The sequence below is a fragment of the Saccopteryx bilineata genome, chromosome 5, assembly GCF_036850765.1.
Source record: "Saccopteryx bilineata isolate mSacBil1 chromosome 5, mSacBil1_pri_phased_curated, whole genome shotgun sequence".
NCBI lineage: Eukaryota > Metazoa > Chordata > Mammalia > Chiroptera > Emballonuridae > Saccopteryx > Saccopteryx bilineata.
In genome coordinates, this window is record NC_089494.1 from 260342639 (window position 1) to 260360824 (window position 18186).

An 18186-nucleotide genomic window follows, 5' to 3' on the forward strand; every position below is an offset into this window, starting at 1 on the left:
ATTATTATTACAGTGTAGTCGACATACAATAGTCTATTAGTTTCAGGTCTACAACATAGGGATGCAACACTTACATAACCTCATGAAGTGATCGCCGGATGTCTAGTAACCGTGTGTCGCCGTGCAAACTTGTAACGACTTTATGGACGCTGTTCCCTGTGCAGTAGACTACACCCCTCTGACTCGGGTACTCTCTGCCTGGACGCTGGGACCTTTCACTCACCGTTCCCTTTTTGCCCCTCCCCCTCCCCTCTCCGGTTTGTTCTCTGTATCTGTGCGTCTGTTTCTGTTTGATTGTTCATATTTTTTTCTTTTTGTTGTTTAGATGCAACGTACGAGTGCAGTCGTAGGGTGTTTGTCCTCTTCTGTCTGACTTGCCTCACTGAGCGCAGGACCCTCTAGGTCTGTCCGTGGTGTCGCCAAAGGCGGGATTTCCGTCCGTCTGTGGCTGAGTGTACCCCGCTGTGTATGTGCACTGCATCCTTTTTCACCTTTGAACGATCTCCGGGGGAACTCACGTGAAGGGGAGACTGGTTCTGTGAGCGGGGCCGGCAGGGGGATCGGCCGTGGAGTCTCAGCCCCTGTGACTGGGATGATAACCCCTCCCCCGTCACCTCTCTCACTCCCTCTCCCCGAAGCCCGAGGTCCCAGCTCACATCAGTTCCTGCCTGGGTTTCCCCAAGACTTCCCCAAAGATCTCCCTGCTGCTGCGACCTTATCCTCCCTGTGTTCTCCGCCCAGCAGTCAGAGAGACCCGACAGGCACATCACGGACACCAGCCTGTCCCTCCCCTGAGACCCTGCCTGTGGCTTCGGAGTCTAAAGCTTCCCCGTCACTGCAGGAGCTCCCCCCACCTATCCTCGCTCCCCCAGAAGTTCTCCAGTCATCTTCCCAGTCCCCCCTGCACTCCTGGGTGTGCTCCCACACCTCACCCCCCCCACCCGCCATCCACACCCTCCACCCCCACCCCTGGGTGCTGTCCCTGCCCCCGCCCCCAGGCCTGGGTGCTCTCCCTGCCCCTGCCCCTGCCCCCGCCCCTGGGTGCTCTCCCTGCCCCCGCCCCTGGGCCTGAGTGCTCTCCCTGCCCCTGCCCCTGCCCCCGCCCCTGGGTGCTCTCCCTGCCCCCGCCCCCGGGCCTGGGTGCTGTCCCCGCCCCTGGGTGCGATCCCTGCCCCTGCCCCTGCCCCCGCCCCTGGGTGCTCTCCCTGCCCCCGCCCCTGGGCCTGGGTGCTCTCCCTGCCCCTGCCCCTGCCCCCCGCCCCTGGGTGCTCTCCCTGCCCCCGCCCCTGGGCCTGGGTGCTCTCCCTACCCCCGCCCCCAGGCCTGGGTGCTGTCCCTGCCCCTGCCCCCCGCCCCTGGGTGCTCTCCCTGCCCCCGCCCCCGGGCCTGGGTGCTCTCCCTGCCCCCGCCCCTGGGCCTGGGTGCTCTCCCTGCCCCTGCCCCCGCCCCTGGACCTGGGTGCTCTCCCTGCCCACGCCCCTGGGTGCTCTCCCCGCCCCCACCCCCGGGGCCTGGGTGCTCTCCTTGCCCCCGCCCCGGCCCCTGGCTGGCCCCACCGGGCCTTCCCCCGCTGTCACCTGCTTAGCGAGGCTCCCCTTGACCACGCCCTGGAACAGCCACCCTGCATGCACCCCCATTTGTTGTATCATTGGCCTCCTTCCCAAGGGCCAAGATCCTTTTGTGTTTTATTTCAGGCAAATCTCTGCTTTATTCACTGATGTATCCCGATCACTGAGAACAATTCTTGGCCCATACTGTCAACCGGGGGGGGGGGGGGGGGGGGGTGCGAAAAGTATTGTTAAAGTAATTACGATTAGGAGTTCCAGCCCAAATAGTCATTGAGGACTCAGTCTCTTCCAAGCACCGTTCTTAGCATTTTGCACATATTATCTCATTTAATTCTCACAAAGCTCTCAAAATACAGCAGAACCTCAACACCCCCAGCGTCGAGCGATGCTTTTACAAAGCCCCCAGGGAAGCGGGGAGGAGAGGATGTGTTATAAAGACTAGCTCTCCGGGTTTGATTGTTTCTCGGTAACTGCTCTGAAAACCGGTGTCTCCAGACAGTCTGTTAAGATGGTCCTGCTGTGGCTCACAGCTCATCGCAGTGGTACAGTCCCTGGAGACCCAAGGCAGCATCTACGCCCTGGGATACGCCAGGGATCCTGGCTCTCTGTTTCCATGACGCCCAGCAGGACGCAGCTGAGAGGACCTGGTCTTTGAGTCAGACCGGCCTGACATTGAATCCTGGCTCCGGCACGTAGCTGGTGGCCACGGGCAATGTATTTGGCCCCTTTTCTTTCTCCCCATCGGTAGAAACTGAGGTCTCAACAGGAATAAATGGGAAGAGTGCTGACACCGAGTAGGACCTCGGGTTGGGTTGTCCATGACCCCCAGTTTGAGGGACTGGTTTGAAACCCACGCTCCTTCCCCAGACCATGATGTTGGACAGACCTGGGATTAAGTCTCCGCTCTCTCTCTTCGTGTCTGTGTTGCACCTTTCCTGTGAACACGGGCTCTTTTCAGGTAGGGCCTTGCACTGAAAGCCGGGAATACAGGAACACACTTCAGTCACTTTCCCATGAGGGACGTGGGCAGGACACATGAGCTCTGCCGATGCTCAGCTGCAGTAGAGAACAGAACAGACACTTCCAGAACAAGAAAGCTCCGTTAGGTGTTCATCTGTGGACACCTGCATTGTAGAAACTTGGGGATGGGGAGGGACATTATTATGCTGACCTCTCTGCTTCCAGGCAGAGACCTGAGGGACCAGGTCCGTCCCAGGACAGGCCAATGGCTCATGATGGCTGCCACTAGACCACAGGGGGGTGGGGGGCAGAGAGAGAGAGCCGAGAACTGTGGAGAGGGACCGGACTGCGGAAAGCCCGAGACAGCTGCAGGCAGATGTTAGAATGAGGACCGCGGCCGCTCCACTGGGGGGGGGGGAGACAGAGAGAGAGAGAGAGCCGAGAACTGTGGAGAGGGACCGGACTGCGGAAAGCCCGTGACAGCTGCAGGCAGATGTTAGAATGAGGACCGCGGCCGCTCCACGGTGCACGGGGCGGAGAGAGTGAGTCACGAGGTGACTGCGGTGACAGAGGGCTGCCGACCCGCCTGGGCATTCCCAGAGCAGGGGCTGTAGACCTCTCATGTCCCTCCCCCGATCCTAACGCTCGTCCTTGCTCTGGGCCTTCCGGAGGCAGCAAGTGTCGGACTCAGTGACAGAGAGACGGGTGTCGCCTTGGGGGCTCGCTCTCTGGAAGCCCCTCCTGCGTAGACACCGCGGTCCCCGCCCCGGCCCCCTGCAGACCACAGAAGAGAGCCCCTGTGTCCCTTTCACTCTGAGGGGTTTTGTCAGCTGTGTCCTCACCGGTCACAGACCAAGTGTCTGTGTTGAGAGTTCTCTTAAACGTACATGTATTATTTGTTCACATCCTTCTATCAGGCCTCCGGAATCTTTCAGGAATGACCATCTGTAAGTTACATTTCACTATGGACCTAAAAAAAAAGGGTAACTCTCTGGGGTTATTGTGTTTGCTCCCAGCGTACATCGATGGTTTCTTAGGAGCTACATCCCCTGATTGTCGAGACAGAGAAAAGAAAGGAGAAAGCATTTGAAAGTCTTCTTTTTTTTTTTTTTTTTTTGGTTCATTTGTTTTCTTTTGCTGAATCAGAAGTTAAACAAAAATTTTTAGAAAGGAGAGCCTGGTGACGGAGAGTGACCGGACTTCAGGGTAGGGGGTGGGGTGATCACTTTGCAGCACATGTAAAGGTAGAATCTCAGGGCTATGGACCTGAAACATATACCGTATTTCCCCATGTATAAGACGCACCTTAATTTGGGGGCCCAAAATTTGAAAAAAACAAATGTATTACATAAAGTGATTGAACTCAAGTATTATTCATCAGAAAATTCATAAATCCTTCCTCACTGTCAAAACTCCCATTCACTTTTGCAAACTGGATCACTTTTGCAAACTTGAATTCAGCACTGTATGAAAATCTTTTCTGAGCCATTTCTGGGCAGAACACGGCAAAACGTAACCTGCCGTCATATACCGCTGACCAGTGCGAAACAGTGAGCGCAAAGATAAGCGCGAAAAAGCGGGAAATGCAAGTAAAAATATCCACCACCACTGTGTAAGGCGCGCCCAGTTTTTAGACCCCACATTTTTCAATAAAGGGAGCGTCTTATACATGGGGAAATACAGTAATAAGAAAGAAACCACAGAAAAGGAAGGAAGAAAGGAGTTTCGTGGGATGTTTTGAAACCTGGACAAAAAGGATTCAGGATTCTTGTTTTCTATATTCGATTATCTATTTATCTTTCTTTCTCTCCTTAAGAAGATAAGAAAGAAAAAGAGACTTTGTTGAGAAGGCACATAAGAAAGCTTAATTAGAAGGCAGGCCCTGGAGAAGCCAAGGCCAAGTGGCAGGGACCTGGAGCCCACGCGTGGGGCTGGGAGCGGTGCCGGAACCTTCTCTGTTCAGCATCCGGTGAGCGCGGGCGGGTCATTTCAACTCCCTGGGCCCGCGTGTTCTCATCTATACAATTAACAGGCTCCAGCACATGATGCCTGTCTGTCCGCGGAGCCCGGTGCTCTGAGGACCTTTAAAGCTCTCAGTCTGGCAAAGGCAGGAGCTAAATTCAGACACCACCTTCTTCCCCCTGCGACTGCACCCCGTGGGCAGAGCCGGTCTGTTCCAGCATCTCTGGATTCATTTCCTGCCTTAATAAACAAGAATGCATGGTTCCCGCAGGGCATGCCTGCCTCCCTCTGCGGCTCTTCTCACGCACGAGTGTTTCCTAGGCTGCCGGTCCGTGGGAGTGACAGGAACTCAGAGTCTGGGTGGGTCCTGTGCACACCGAGGACCACCACGCAGGCGGCAGTCCCTGAAAACCACAGCCTGATCCGTGTCCGTGGGGGAGCTAGCGCCTCGCTCTGAGCCAGGAGAGCGTGGGCGGGTCCGAGGGACCTGAGCGAGGGTCCGTGAGAGGCTCGCCCCTGGCAGGTGTGAGCCCAGCAGGCGGCAGCGGAGCTGTGCCCAGGGAAAATCAGGCCAGGGCCAGGTGGACGGTCCTCAAAGCGGGTAGCCTTTCACATGGGGAGGGGCAAGGCGGGAGCTGTGGGAAAAGAAGCGGCCACAGAGGGGGAGGGGACAGCGCCTTGCTTGCCGGTTGGTTCGCTCTCGCGTGGCTGCCGGCTTCGGGAGGGCGGGACCTTCTGCGTCTTGTCCGCCTGTGTCCCCAGTCCTAACCCAGTACCTTGCACATTGGAGCTACTCCGTAGCTGTCTGGACGATGGCAGCGGGGTCTGCTTCCCAATTTCAACTCAGTTCAGGAACGGACTCGAGTCGGAGGCCTTGTTGCCAGGACAGGAGACAGCCTTGCAGGAGCTGTTGAAGAGGACCGAGAAGGAAAGGGGTCCAGGGCGGGGCAGGGGGGCTTGGGAACGGGGCTGTCACCCAAAACACCTGGGCACCATCGCCTCACCAAGCTGACGCATAAAATTAACCGTCACAGAGGTACGAGTAGGTAGGTCAAAGCTTCTCATTGTGGCCTCATTATTGAGTGATGTTCCTCAAAGTCTTTTTACAGAGTCACCAACTCAAACCTTTTTATTTTTTAAGTGAGAAGATGGGAGATACTTAGACAGACTCCCACAAGCACCCCAACCAGGATCCACCCAGCAACCCCCATCTGGAGCCAATGCTCTGCCTGTCTGGGGCTGCTGGCAACTAAGCTATTTTTAGTGCCTGAGGCAGAGGATTGAGCAAGCCATCTTCAATGCCCGGGGCCAATATGCTCAAATCAATCAAGCTATGGCTGCAGGAGAGGGAGAGAAAGAGAGAGAGAGAGAGAGAGAGAGAGAGAGAGAGAGATATTAAGGAGGGGGGAGGGAAGAGAAGCAGATGGTAATCTCTCCTATGTGCTCTGTCTAGGAATCGAACCTGGGACTTCCACATGCTGGGTTGACACTCTACCACTGAGCCAACTGGCCAGGGCACCAGCTCAAATCTTCAGGAGCCAGTTAGCTAATATAAAAATATATAAGATAGTAGAGAGTACAAGCTTGACACAATAAGTCTTATGTGAATATATTCAAATTTGAACTGATTTTTTTTTTTTTTAATCCATGAGGCAAGAAGGCTCAAGTGTATGCCCTTTCATTTTTCTGGGTTTGGCAGTGCAAGCACATGAAATATCCAGCATCAAATCCCCGAGAAGGTGAGCTTTGCTCAGGTGCCCAGGGAGAGAGCGGAGCACTTCCTAGGGTTAAAAGAAGCTGAGTATGAGAATAAAACCACCCATACAGCCTTGGGACTGAACCAAATGGGTGTTGATCACTTGGAGAAGTTGTCTGTGACGATTGGTGTGGTGACTATTTTAAGGGAGTTAGAAGAACAGCATTCTGTTGCAAAAGAAAAGGATTATCCTGGCCTTTTACATGCAAGAGTTAAAGAGCCAGTTTATTCTGGTATTTGCTGGAGTCCTCTGGAATGAGCTAAAAAACTTTTAAAAATTGGTCAGACATTTTCAGGAGTCACGGAAGGTAAAAAGTACCCTGCAGAAAGATTCTAGCTGATTTGATTTATAAATTTGCAACAACAACAAAAATAATCATTCTGGGTGTTACAAAGGGTCACCTTTCCTCACACTTCCGCACTGAGTGTGTGGCGATATGGGTGGCCCCCAACTGTCTCATCTCCCCAGGCTCACGCCCCTCCCTATGTAACCTTCTCCCCTGGTGTGAGCGAGCCGGAGACTGCTTGTAAACAACAGGGTATGGCAAAATTGATGGGACCTCACTTCCACGACTGCCTTGCCTAAGACCGTAGCTGACCTCCCGTCTCCTCGGTGTGCACGTTTCGATGAAGCAAGTGGCCGTGTTAGGGAGGCCAAGGTGACCGGACCGAGGGCAGCCTCCAGCTAACAGACACCAGAGAACGGAGACTCTCGGTCCAACAGGCCCTAAGAATCTGACTTCCAGCAACAATCAAGTGTTCTTAGAGTCGGTCCTTCCCCAGCGGAGCTTTCAGATGAGGCCCACCCCAACCTGGGCTGACACCTTAAGTACAGCCTGAACAGACACCCTCCCGAGCCCTCCCTGGGGTTCTGAGCCCAACAACGATGAGGTAATAGATGTGTTCGGTTGGAGTTTGTGGTAACAGCAACAGATAACGAATAAAGGATGGCACATATTTAAGGAGGAAGCAGAAGGTCATGTGCTGACTCTAGAGATGCTACAATAGCAGTGTGTCCTTGTCCTTCTGGGGGCCTGGCCCCAGAAACTAAGAGAGGAGGACATCACAGAAGAATGCGTAGATCGTATTACAGAGAAAAAAATAATCCCGTGGATTTATAAGGAAAAAACAAATCCCAATAACTTTAAGTCTCATGGATTACATAGAGGAAAAGGAAGTCTCTTGGATGCCCACATTAAAGTTCATGGTGATGCTGGCGCCAAAGAAGAGAGACAGACGGCAGAACGGGGGTCCTGGCTCCCAGAGGACCATGAGAACAGTGCGGTGTCAGGTGGGCTAGGCTGGACTCACACTGGCATCTCAGGAGACCTTGAACGCAGTTGGTGCCACCACACTTCTCAGACTGGCTCCACCTGCGGTTGAAGAGCCCGCTATTGCGTGGTGCTCTTCCCCAGGGGCTGAGGGAAGGGAGACGGCGTGATTTCCACAGAAGGACTGCCAGGCTCCACAGTCACCCCGCTGATGCCATCAGAAAAGGAGCAGGGGATAGTGTCAACCTTTTCAAAGTTCTCCTGAGGGACAAACATCTTGTTGGTGGAGTGACATAACTGACTTGGTGAAAGAGATCCTATCGCACGGACAGACGGGGTCTGCTCTTCAACGAGATGTTACACAGAAGTGGGCTGGAGCCTTCCAGGCCACTAACCACGCACAGGGAAGAAAACGCTCGAGTTCAGGCCGGTGGCGCCACCGAGACGTAAGAGGTAGCAGATGAGAGAAGAGGTGAAGCTCCTGAAGTGGGCGAGCATCGTCAAGCAGGGGGCTGACTCCCAGCGTGCTGGTGGCCATCAGCAAGGGGTTCTTGCTGCCGTTTGGTGGGGGGAGCGGAGGCCAGGAGGCCGGCAAAGCCGTAGGGGCTGACGCGAGAGGCCAGGCTAGAAAACGTGAGAACAAGACTGAGACTGAGCACTGCTCACAGCGGTGAAGACGGAGAGACATTTCGGAACGGGTGTCCGGATCCGGCGGTGACGGAGGGCGAAGAAGCCCGGGTAGCTGGTTTGGAAACTGAGTGGGCAGCAGAGCCACCCGCTGCTGAAAGGGCCGAGGTCCGCTGGAGGAGAACCAGCTAGAAAGGCCCAGAGGACAGTTAGACAGACGTCCGTGTCTAGAGCTTAGAGGAGAAATCAGAGTGCAGATACAGATTCATGAATCAGATTCTACATGAGTAAAAAAAATTGAAATAATGAAATAGATGAAACACAATAATTAAATAATTTTGAAATCATGAAATAATTACAAAGTAAAATGAGAGATAATGAAATAATACCACCTTCTTTCGAGATGATCAGTTTCCAATGACAAAAATCTATCCAAACAACTCGCTAAATCGCCTGCTCATCACAGTGCTGTCGCTAGGCGCACACAGAGCCCCTCCCAGAGGGAGAGAGTCGCGGGTCATCGCCGGGCAGTTCCTGGATACCTCTGTTCATGTGGACAGTCACACGCGTCCACTGCGGGCCCAAGGTGGGCCAGGCACTGACCCAGGGCCCGGGGAGCATGGCAGAGGGGGGGGCACTGAGGCAAGCCCTGCGAGTCTCTGCCCTCATCCAGATGGTAGACCAGCAAGCTTAGCAGACGTGATTACAGCTACAAGTTAGAACAAAAGTGAAATGTCAACTCAGACCTGAGCGGGGAGGAGCCGGTCTCCAAGGCAGGGATGGTTTCCCCGAGGAAGGGACACTAGACTGAGCTCAGAGCTTGAGTCAGAGAGGAAGAGAAGACAGTGGGTATTTGAGAAAGAGGGTCACGGTGCTTGAAAGAGCCTTGGGGGAGGAAGTAGAGAAAGTCCAAGGGAGGGGGAGGGAAGGGGGAGGCAGGACGATGACTCAGCGCTCACCGGGTTTAGAGACAACTGTCAGCAGTAAATGGCAGATAAAGCTCACGAAACAGTGGCAAAAGAAAAAGTGTTAACTTCTGTTTGGCTGACAGAATAAGGCACATAGCAGGGAGGGTCTACGATCACGCGTGCCGTAAGGAATGCTAACAAACCAACTCAATTGAAAAAAAGTTAATCTCCTCGTAGAAAATGCCATCAAAGCGCCTCGGGTATGTCGGAGCTCAGTAAATATTATTGGATTTCTAGTCCCTATTGTGAAGTGGTCTGTCTTCCTGCCCCAATGATGTTTGCTAGTCTGGAGGTGAATTCAGCTAACGTGGGAAAGCATCTAGAACATTCCTGGGCCCACAGGGGCTGCCTCTGTTTGGCTGTGTGGTGGAGGTAGGATGCTCTTTGTTTTACAGAGCAATGTCATCGAGCTCAGAGGGTAAGGAGGGTCCCCCAGCGGCCCTGTGGGTGTGGGGGACCAGACACACCCCCACCTGACTGGGGCACTTCTTCCAACCGGTGCTGTCAAATAAAGCTCTTATACAAGAAAGTTGTTACATTTTTAAAAATAATAATAATAATTTTATATAATTGAATTACTTAAAACATGGATTTTTTTTTTTTTAAACCCTAATGGAAATAAATGCAAAGACAGATTTGGGAAAATGTGTGAGACGCTAATTACTGAAACTGAACGGGCGGTTGTTTGCAGGAAGGAAGGTTGGTAACTAATTTCCCCCCAGCTCCTTACTCTTTCCTGATGGGGACCTGCTCTCTCTCATCCCAGGGGCAACAGAAGGACAACGAAAGAAGTGTCCAGTGATCTGAAATCCCAGAACTCCGCCCTGCCGAAAACTAGGTGAGAGTATCATTCCCTTGTTGATTCAGAGAAGAGTGGAAACCTTGGTTCTGTGGCAAATAGAAAGCTGACCTCTCTCACACGCACACACTCTCTCTCTCACACACACATACACTCACAGACACACACACACACACACAGAGTTAAGGTGACAGAATGACGTTGCTGGTGGTGATCTTCGAGGTGACCTGGAGAAGGGACTTGGTGCGGTTGGCCTGCCAGCACACAGGTGACACCAGTGACGCAGGTGACACCGGTGACGCAGGTGTAGGCGGGAAGCCCCCGGCACCCACCGCATCACAGACCAGGGCTCTAGGCAGCCCCAGACACAGCCACTGGGGGTTGGGGGGGGGCCTTCCGTTCTTGGGCCAAGGAATGGTTTAGATGACGGGTCATGGGTGGACCGGGCCACGCGCCCACTGCCAGGTCCCACAAGCTGGGAGAGTAGAGGGAACCACCTACCTGTGTGGCCTCTTTCCTTGTCCAGCTGAGCAGGGCATTTACTGAGCAATGGTGACGTCAAGACTTGCACAGGCGACCAGAAACGCAGAGATGAAAGACCCAGTCCACGCTTCAAGGGGCTCGCAGCTGAGTCGTCAAGCTCAGATCAGGGCTAACATGATAAACTCACTCACAAGAGACCAATCCCACTTCAGATCTGGCAGTCTGATCCTGGTCAACACCCTGGTGCTGAGAGCGGGCGTGGGTCGCCCTGCGCCCGGACAGAACCCACTCACCAGGGCCGGCAGCAGCAGTCCCTGTGCCCCGAGGTGCCCCGGGGGTCTCTGTGCTTGGGACCAGTGCTTGAATCCCAATCTACTTCAACCCAAGTCAATCACCAAACATCCGTTCGGTTCCTACTATCTGCCGGGCGCCAGGAGCGTTCCCGGGACCGGAGGACTCGCTGGCAGAAATATTTTTCCTAAGGGGAATAAATAGATACCCGCCAGACAGAACGCTTGATATGTTTCCAAGGCCACGTTAAAAGCAAAGGGAAATTTGCGGCTGTTCTCAGACCTCTTCGATGTTTACATTCAATCCATTTAAATAATGCATTTTAAGTACATTTTTCTTATTTCTTGACAATAGCGAGAGAGGGGAGATGGAAGGGTTAGGAGCCTTCCTTCAGATGGGGAGTCTGCAGCAGTGACTTGCATCAAACAATATTTACACTTACATCTGGGGGGGGGGGGGGGAGCAGAGCTCCTTTTTACTTTCCCTGAAGCAAATTATTTCAAGATGTGTCACATCACGCTCAAGATATATTAAAAAGAGCAACAGATGATGTTTCTGCAACTTGTTCCAAACCATTTACAAACTCAAGTTTCTAAAAATAATATCCCCCCCATATCCACACAAATCTCTGCACCATTGCATATTTCATAACGCCAGGACTATATACATATAAATTAGTATTTAAGATTGATAAATCGAAATGTCTGAAAGCGATATATTTGGGTCTACTGATCTTACTTTAATAACAATTAAACCAATGTTCTCGTTCTCTGTACAAGTTGTAATGATGAGAGTGTGATGGAGATCCAGGCTAGGGGCATACAGGGTGCTGCGGGCAGCAGAGGTGTGAGTCCCTCGGGTCTGCACTGACTGACCTCTCAGCTGACCCGCCCTCTAGCTGGGCAGCCTGGCTCGGATGGGCCCGTTTCCATTATAGCAGCTCATGTATTTTAGAAATGGTATTTGAAAAATAATGTAGACTGTCTCGTTCGCCACTGACTCCCTGTGCCTGAAGCAGCTCCCGTATGGGAGAATCGATGAATGGCCTCAGCAGTGTGCTTAGAACATAGTGGGTTCTCTGCCTGACCGGGCGGTGGTGCAGTGGGTAGGGCATTGGCCCAGGACGCTGGGGATCCAGGTTCAGAAAACTTGAGGTCGCTGTATTGAGCGCGGAGTCGCCAGCTTGACATGGGATCATAGACATGACCCCATGGTCGCTGGCTTGAGCCCTGAAGGTCTCTGGCTTTAAAGCCCAAGGTCACTGGCTTGTAGCCCAAAATCGCTGGCTTGAGCAAGGGGACACTGGCTCAGCTGGAGCCCTCTAGTCAAGGCACATATGAGAAAGCAATCAATGAATAACTAAGATGCCACAGCTATGAGTTGAGGCTTCTCATCTCTCTCCCTTCCTGTCTGTCTATTCCTTTCTCTCTCTCTCTCTCTCTCTCTCACACACACACACACACTCACACACACACACACTCTCTCTCTCTCTCTCTCTCTCACACACACACACACACACACACACACACTCTCTCTCTCTCTCTCTCTCACACACACACACACTCTCACACACACACACACACACACACACTCTCTCTCTCTCTCTCACACACACACACACACACACACTCTCTCTCTCTCTCTCTCTCACACACACACACACACACACACACAAGAATATAGTCGGTTCTCATAAAACAAGGACTCACTGGCACTGAGGGCTAGCATCCGCCAGCGCTTTTGTAGGTACGTAGACAGCCTCTCACGGACCCCAGCAATCACACTCGGGCTAGTTCCCCTTTCTAAGCGAGGAGGGTGCAGCCCGGAGGGCGTCACTAGCTTCCCCGAGGCCGAGCAGCTGGCTGAGGGGTGCTAAGTGGCAGACCCTTAGATCTTATGACTGCTACCCACAGCCACCCTGACGCTCCACCTGGCCGCCTTCGCCACGCTCATCCCCTCGCCGGGTGCAGGAGTCAGCCCTCCCAAAACAGGCCCAGAGGGCCGTCCGCTCCCACCCAGCCCCAAACGCAAACAGGCATGGCCCTCCTGGTAAAGACAGAGCGAAATGCCGAGCGGAGGGCTAGGGCCCCACCATGATGCCGCGGCCCAGAAGACTGTCCGAGAAAACCACGGGATCGTATCTGCGCCCATTGCCCGCGACCTGTCCACAGCACGCATCAGAACGTCTCCTAGAACGCCCCGTGGCGTTCGCCTGCCTGAGCCCCAGCGCCCGCTTCTGTCCTGTGCCGTTCCCCCACGTGGGTAGGAACAGAAACCTACTGAAGACAGTTTTCCAGTCGAGTCCAAACTCGAGTCAACAGCTGAACTCCCGACGTGCCCCAGACACCGCGAAAGGAACGTCGGCGTGTGATCCTCATGACAGCGCCCTGGAGTAGGAGCTATGATCCCCGTTTTACAGATGAGGAAGGAGAGACTGCCACAGGCGACAGGTTGTGGTCACAACCCCAGAGCAACTCGCTGGTCACAATGACTGGTGGCCACGGGATTTGCATTCAGAGTCGAACCTTCAGTTCCGCACCACTCCTGGGTCCTAAGTCGTCCCACGGCCGTCTCTTCTATGTCAGTGCAAACCTGTGAATTCCGTTCTCCAGTCCTGCGAGGCCTCCACGTGCTCGTGTCCAGACCCCCCCACCCCCTGCGGAGAGGGGCCAGGCGCGGCGCCCTCTGGAGAAGAGTGTCCGCATCCACAGTGAGGAGAGGGGGCAGGCGCGGCGCCCTCCGGAGAAGAGTGTCCGCATCCACGGTGAGGAGAGGGGGCAGGCGCGGCGCCCTCTGGAGAAGAGTGTCCGCATCCACAGTGAGAAGAGGGGGCAGGCGCGGCGCCCTCCGGAGAAGAGTGTCCACATCCACAGTGAGGAGAGGGGCCAGGCGCGGTGCCCTCCGGAGAAGAGTGTCCGCATCCACGGTGAGGAGAGGGGCCAGGCGTGGCGCCCTCTGGAGAAGAGTGTCCGCATCCACAGTGAGGAGAGGGGCCAGGCGCGGTGCCCTCCGGAGAAGAGTGTCCGCATCCACGGTGAGGAGAGGGGGCAGGCGCGGCGCCCTCCGGAGAAGAGTGTCCGCATCCACGGTGAGGAGAGGGGGCAGGCGCGGCGCCCTCCGGAGAAGAGTGTCCGCATCCACAGTGAGGAGAGGGGGCAGGCGCGGCGCCCTCCGGAGAAGAGTGTCCACATCCACGGTGAGGAGAGGGGGCAGGCGCGGTGCCCTCCGGAGAAGAGTGTCCGCATCCACAGTGAGGAGAGGGGGCAAGCGCGGTGCCCTCCGGAGAAGAGTGTCCACATCCACGGTGAGGAGAGGGGGCAGGCGCGGTGCCCTCCGGAGAAGAGTGTCCGCATCCACAGTGAGGAGAGGGGGCAGGCGCGGTGCCCTCCGGAGAAGAGTGTCCGCATCCACGGTGAGGAGAGGGGGCAGGCGCGGCGCCCTCCGGAGAAGAGTGTCCGCATCCACGGTGAGGAAGCCTCCCAGTGCCGGTCCCTGCAGCGCGGTCCCTAATCCAGCAGGATCAGCAGCACTGGGGAACTTCTTAAAAATGCAGATTCTCAGGCCCCGCCTGCCAATCAGAAACTCGGGCTTTGAGGCCCAGGAACCTGTGTCTACACGAGTCCTCCCACTCACGAGTGAGAACCTTGGCTTTGAGCATCACTACCAAGAGTACAAGCCTTGGAGCCGGAGCAAGAGGCCTGCGGACCCAGCACCGGCTCTGTCCCTGCCCACGCCATTCAGGGCGAGTGGGGTGGAGAGAAGAGGAGGCAAGATCGGGACCAGGTGCGAGGAGGGTGGAGGGAGGTGCGCCAGAACGTCCTCCCCGCCTGGGGGAGATCCCGTACCGGGGACTGGGAAAGCCGGAGACAAAGACCCAGCCCACGCCAGAGACGCGCAATCTACGGGGTGGGGGTGTGTGACCGGGCAAAGAACACGTAACAGACCCTAGGACACTGTGCCGTGAGCTGGGGGAGCACGGGGGAGGCTCGGGGCTCGGCCAGGTTCACGTCCCAGCGAGGAGCAGGGCCGAGGCTCCCAGCCGGGTCTCTGCACCCCCAGGGTAGCTCTCTCTCTCGGCCCCGCTGCTACTAACAGTGTCCCTCCCCTTCCCTGCTACTAACAGTGTCCCTCCCCTTCCCTGCTACTAACAGTGTCCCTCCCCTTCCCTGCTACTAACAGTGTCCCTCCCCTTCCCTGCTACTAACAGTGTCCCTCCCCTTCCCTGCTACTAACAGTGTCCCTCCCCTTCCCTGCTACTAACAGTGTCCCTCCCCTTCCCTGCTACTAACAGTGTCCCTCCCCTTCCCTGCTACTAACAGTGTCCCTCACCTTCGCACGTTCAGGTCCTTCCCAACGCACCACCCATTGGCTCTCAGTTTCTTCCTTCCGCCCCTAACACCCGCAGCGAGAGTCCATCCCGGGGGACAGGTGCAGGCGGCCGGCCGTAACGTCTCAGGGCCCACGAGGGCCGGTCCTCATCCCTCGGAGCAGAGCCAGCCGCCGGTTCTACTCCGAGCACTAGGACGCCCAGTGCCGGGCCTTCCTGGAGACAGGACCGGCGGCCACTGCGGCTTGTCTGCTCTTGACCTCTGAGGTTCTGCCCACCCAACCCACCCCTGTCCTTTCCACCTGTCTTCCCGCTGCCCTGGGGGGCCCATAACAATCACTGCTGCCCCCTGTCCCCCACCCCCACGGGACAGGAAGTAGAGTGTCCTGAAGACCTCACAGGCAAACAGCCATACGGAGGGTCCAAAGGGCCTTCACAGAGGACGCATCACGCGCTGTCCCGCCCGCTTGTCTGTGGTTGTCCGCTGGGAGCTGCGACATTATCGTAGATGCTCAGTAAACTCTGCTGACGGGAGGGCGTGGGAGGCAGGACAGAGTCAGGAACCCCTAGGATACAGCGGAATGCTCTTAGCATGTACTGGTCCCACGCCCAGCACAGGCTAGACTTAAATAGATGACAAAAGGAACGCTCACCGGAGGGAGGAGGGTGGGGGATAGAAGAGAGAAGACAGGATGCGTGGGGAAGGGTCAGCGGCCGTAGGGGACTGTGGCCCGGAGCGGCCCTGCCCACTGAGCTGGCCCGGGCACGGCACAGAGGTCACTCTCCAGCACGCTGCCAGCCCAGCACGGCACCAGCCAGTCTTGTTGTCATCTGTTAGTATCTGTCAGGGGCACGGACACCGTCTATGAAAGGACTATAGGTTACAAGATGTGCTCTCCGACCCAGAGAACTTAACATCTAGTTGAGGGAAGCAAAAAAAAAAACACACACACAAAAAAACCACAAGCCAGGTTTAAAACTATGAGGTTTAAATAAGAAATGAATAATTATGCACTGCCTTTTAACTGTACTAAGTATGTCATTAGAGCAGGAAGTGCCCGGGGCTCAGAGGAGGGGTGCCCGGGTCCCTGGCCTGGCCAGGCAGGAGCTCGGGAAGGTGGGATGCCTCCCCTCAGCCAAGGGGTCCTGGGGTGTGAGCTTCTCCCAGTCCGGGATGCTACCCAACACCTTCAGCATTCTCCCCAAGACCCTTTCAGGGAGCTGTATACATCCGATTTTTCTTTTCATTATTAAATTTTAAAGAGGAGATTGTTGAAACAAACGAAGGGTTCCTTTGGCAAAGCATGAGCTCAGCTCCTCACTTACGAACAGTGAGCCTGGCCTGAGGCCACCTTGGTGTGAGTCTCCCCTGCTTCAGAGGAATACAGGGCTGGGGCCGCTCCGCCACCTCAGGTCTGTCGTGCAGAACGAGGGAGAACTGGCTCACGGGTATGTGAGGGGGTGTGCCCCGTGGGGAGCAGGTGCCTGCCGCATGGGGACACTGCAGGCCGCGCTGGGACGGAATGGTCTGTGCGCGACCCAGGCGTGCTCCACCGTGTGTCTCTGGCTGCCCCGCTCCAGAGCTGCCCCCTCGTGTGTGCTTCCCGGACACGTGTGCGCTCCCTCCCTCACTCACTCACTCAACAGCGTGTTCTTGTGCACGGGCCCTGGTCCAGGCGCGGTGTTAGTACCTGGGCCCCCTTTTAGGAGCTGGGGCCAGTGCAGGACGTTTGAGAAGTCACACTGTACTTGGTTCTGGTTATATGAGTGTGGGTTCCACCGGACAGATGCCACATGGTCAGAGGGGGGCCTTGGTGGCCGCACTCTCCGTCACTACTTCTTTCTTAGAAGGGTGTACCCCAGCCCTTCCGTCCCCAATGCCCCGCGGGTGCTCCTGCGTTACCTGTCTGAGCTGCGGCTCTGAGCATCCTTCCCCGCGGCCAGGCGGGCCTCCGCTCCGCCTGCAGGTGCACACGGCCTTGCACGCCTATCCCTTCCTGTTCACTACTCTCTGAGCACGCACACTTCCCCACCTCAGCGCCCACAGCGCCCTGCCGCAAGCACAGCCTCCGCCTCCCTGCCATCAGACAGGCCGGCATGAAGGAACCCATGCAGAACTCCGCCACAGCAAACCTGGGCCCCCGTCAGCCCCTCCGCAACGTGAAAGGTTTAGCTCATGGTCCCATTCGGTGCTAACCATTTGTAATGCCCTAAAATTGATAGAATGATACTGCCCACCAAGAGTCAATCACCCAGAGGTTTAAATGAACCGACTTCCAGTGCAGACATTCAAAGACAGGGAAGAAGGGAACAAACTCATATTCAAAGTGAGGGTAGCAACTCTCGGAAACATCAGCCGCCTCCCAGACATTCGAGACTTTTATTCTCAGGTGTCTCTTCAGTCCGGGGGCCGCGACTCAGGTGAGAGGTGGGGCTGAGCCAGCCCCACCCGGGAGGTTTGGGACAGGGAGACAGCCGCAGGGTGACGTCACCCTGACCACTTCCCCGAGGGTTCTGCTGCCACATGGTGGACCAGCGCGGGTGCCTGGGGGGACCCGGAGGGGCCGACACGCACCACGCTCCAGGGGGCCATGAGGAGTCATCTCCATGCCAGGACCACGGCCCTGGAGACAGGACCCGTGGGACACGCTGTCCAGACCTTGTTCCCGTGGACAAGTGGCAGGCATGTGCAGCCTGCCCGCTTCAGCCAAGCCTCGGCCGCGAGGGGGAGCGGAGGGGCGGGAGGTTCAATGGAAGGCCCTTTAAAAATCAGTAAGCATGTTAGAGTATTAAGAAATATCAAAAATTTACATCTTCAAATATTAAAATAAATTTTAAATAAAAATTTTAAAATAATGCAAAAATTTAAAATCTCTGTCAGGAGACTTAAATATTGAAAACCACCCACCCTCCTTAGAGGTCAATTTTTTCATTTTATATTCCATCAACCCCCCCTGCCACAGCGTGGACACCCGGCTGGTACCAGCCGGGACTAGAAGGGAAGCCGCCTCACTGGGGCCCAGATGTGGTGGGGAGCAGGGGTGGGGGGCGCAGAGGGGGGCTGCCAGGCTTCAACGCCATCCAGCTGCGGCCACTCGCCCAGGGCCGCATTACTGATGCTGCGACGCCTGGAGGGCAGGGTGCGTCCCTGCCACTCCCCTGCCAGAGGCAGCT

General features: G+C 55.6%; 1 protein-coding gene across 1 annotated transcript in view; it reads left to right on the forward strand.

Annotated features, from left to right (window-relative positions):
- The window catches only part of CLNK (cytokine dependent hematopoietic cell linker), a 163102-nt gene that overhangs the window by 66801 nt on the left and 78115 nt on the right, over window positions 1-18186 (forward strand). The window contains exon 8 of the mRNA XM_066233102.1: window positions 9879-9950. Within this exon, the coding sequence (XP_066089199.1) occupies window positions 9879-9950 (72 nt within the window). The remainder of the gene's footprint in view (window positions 1-9878; window positions 9951-18186) is intronic.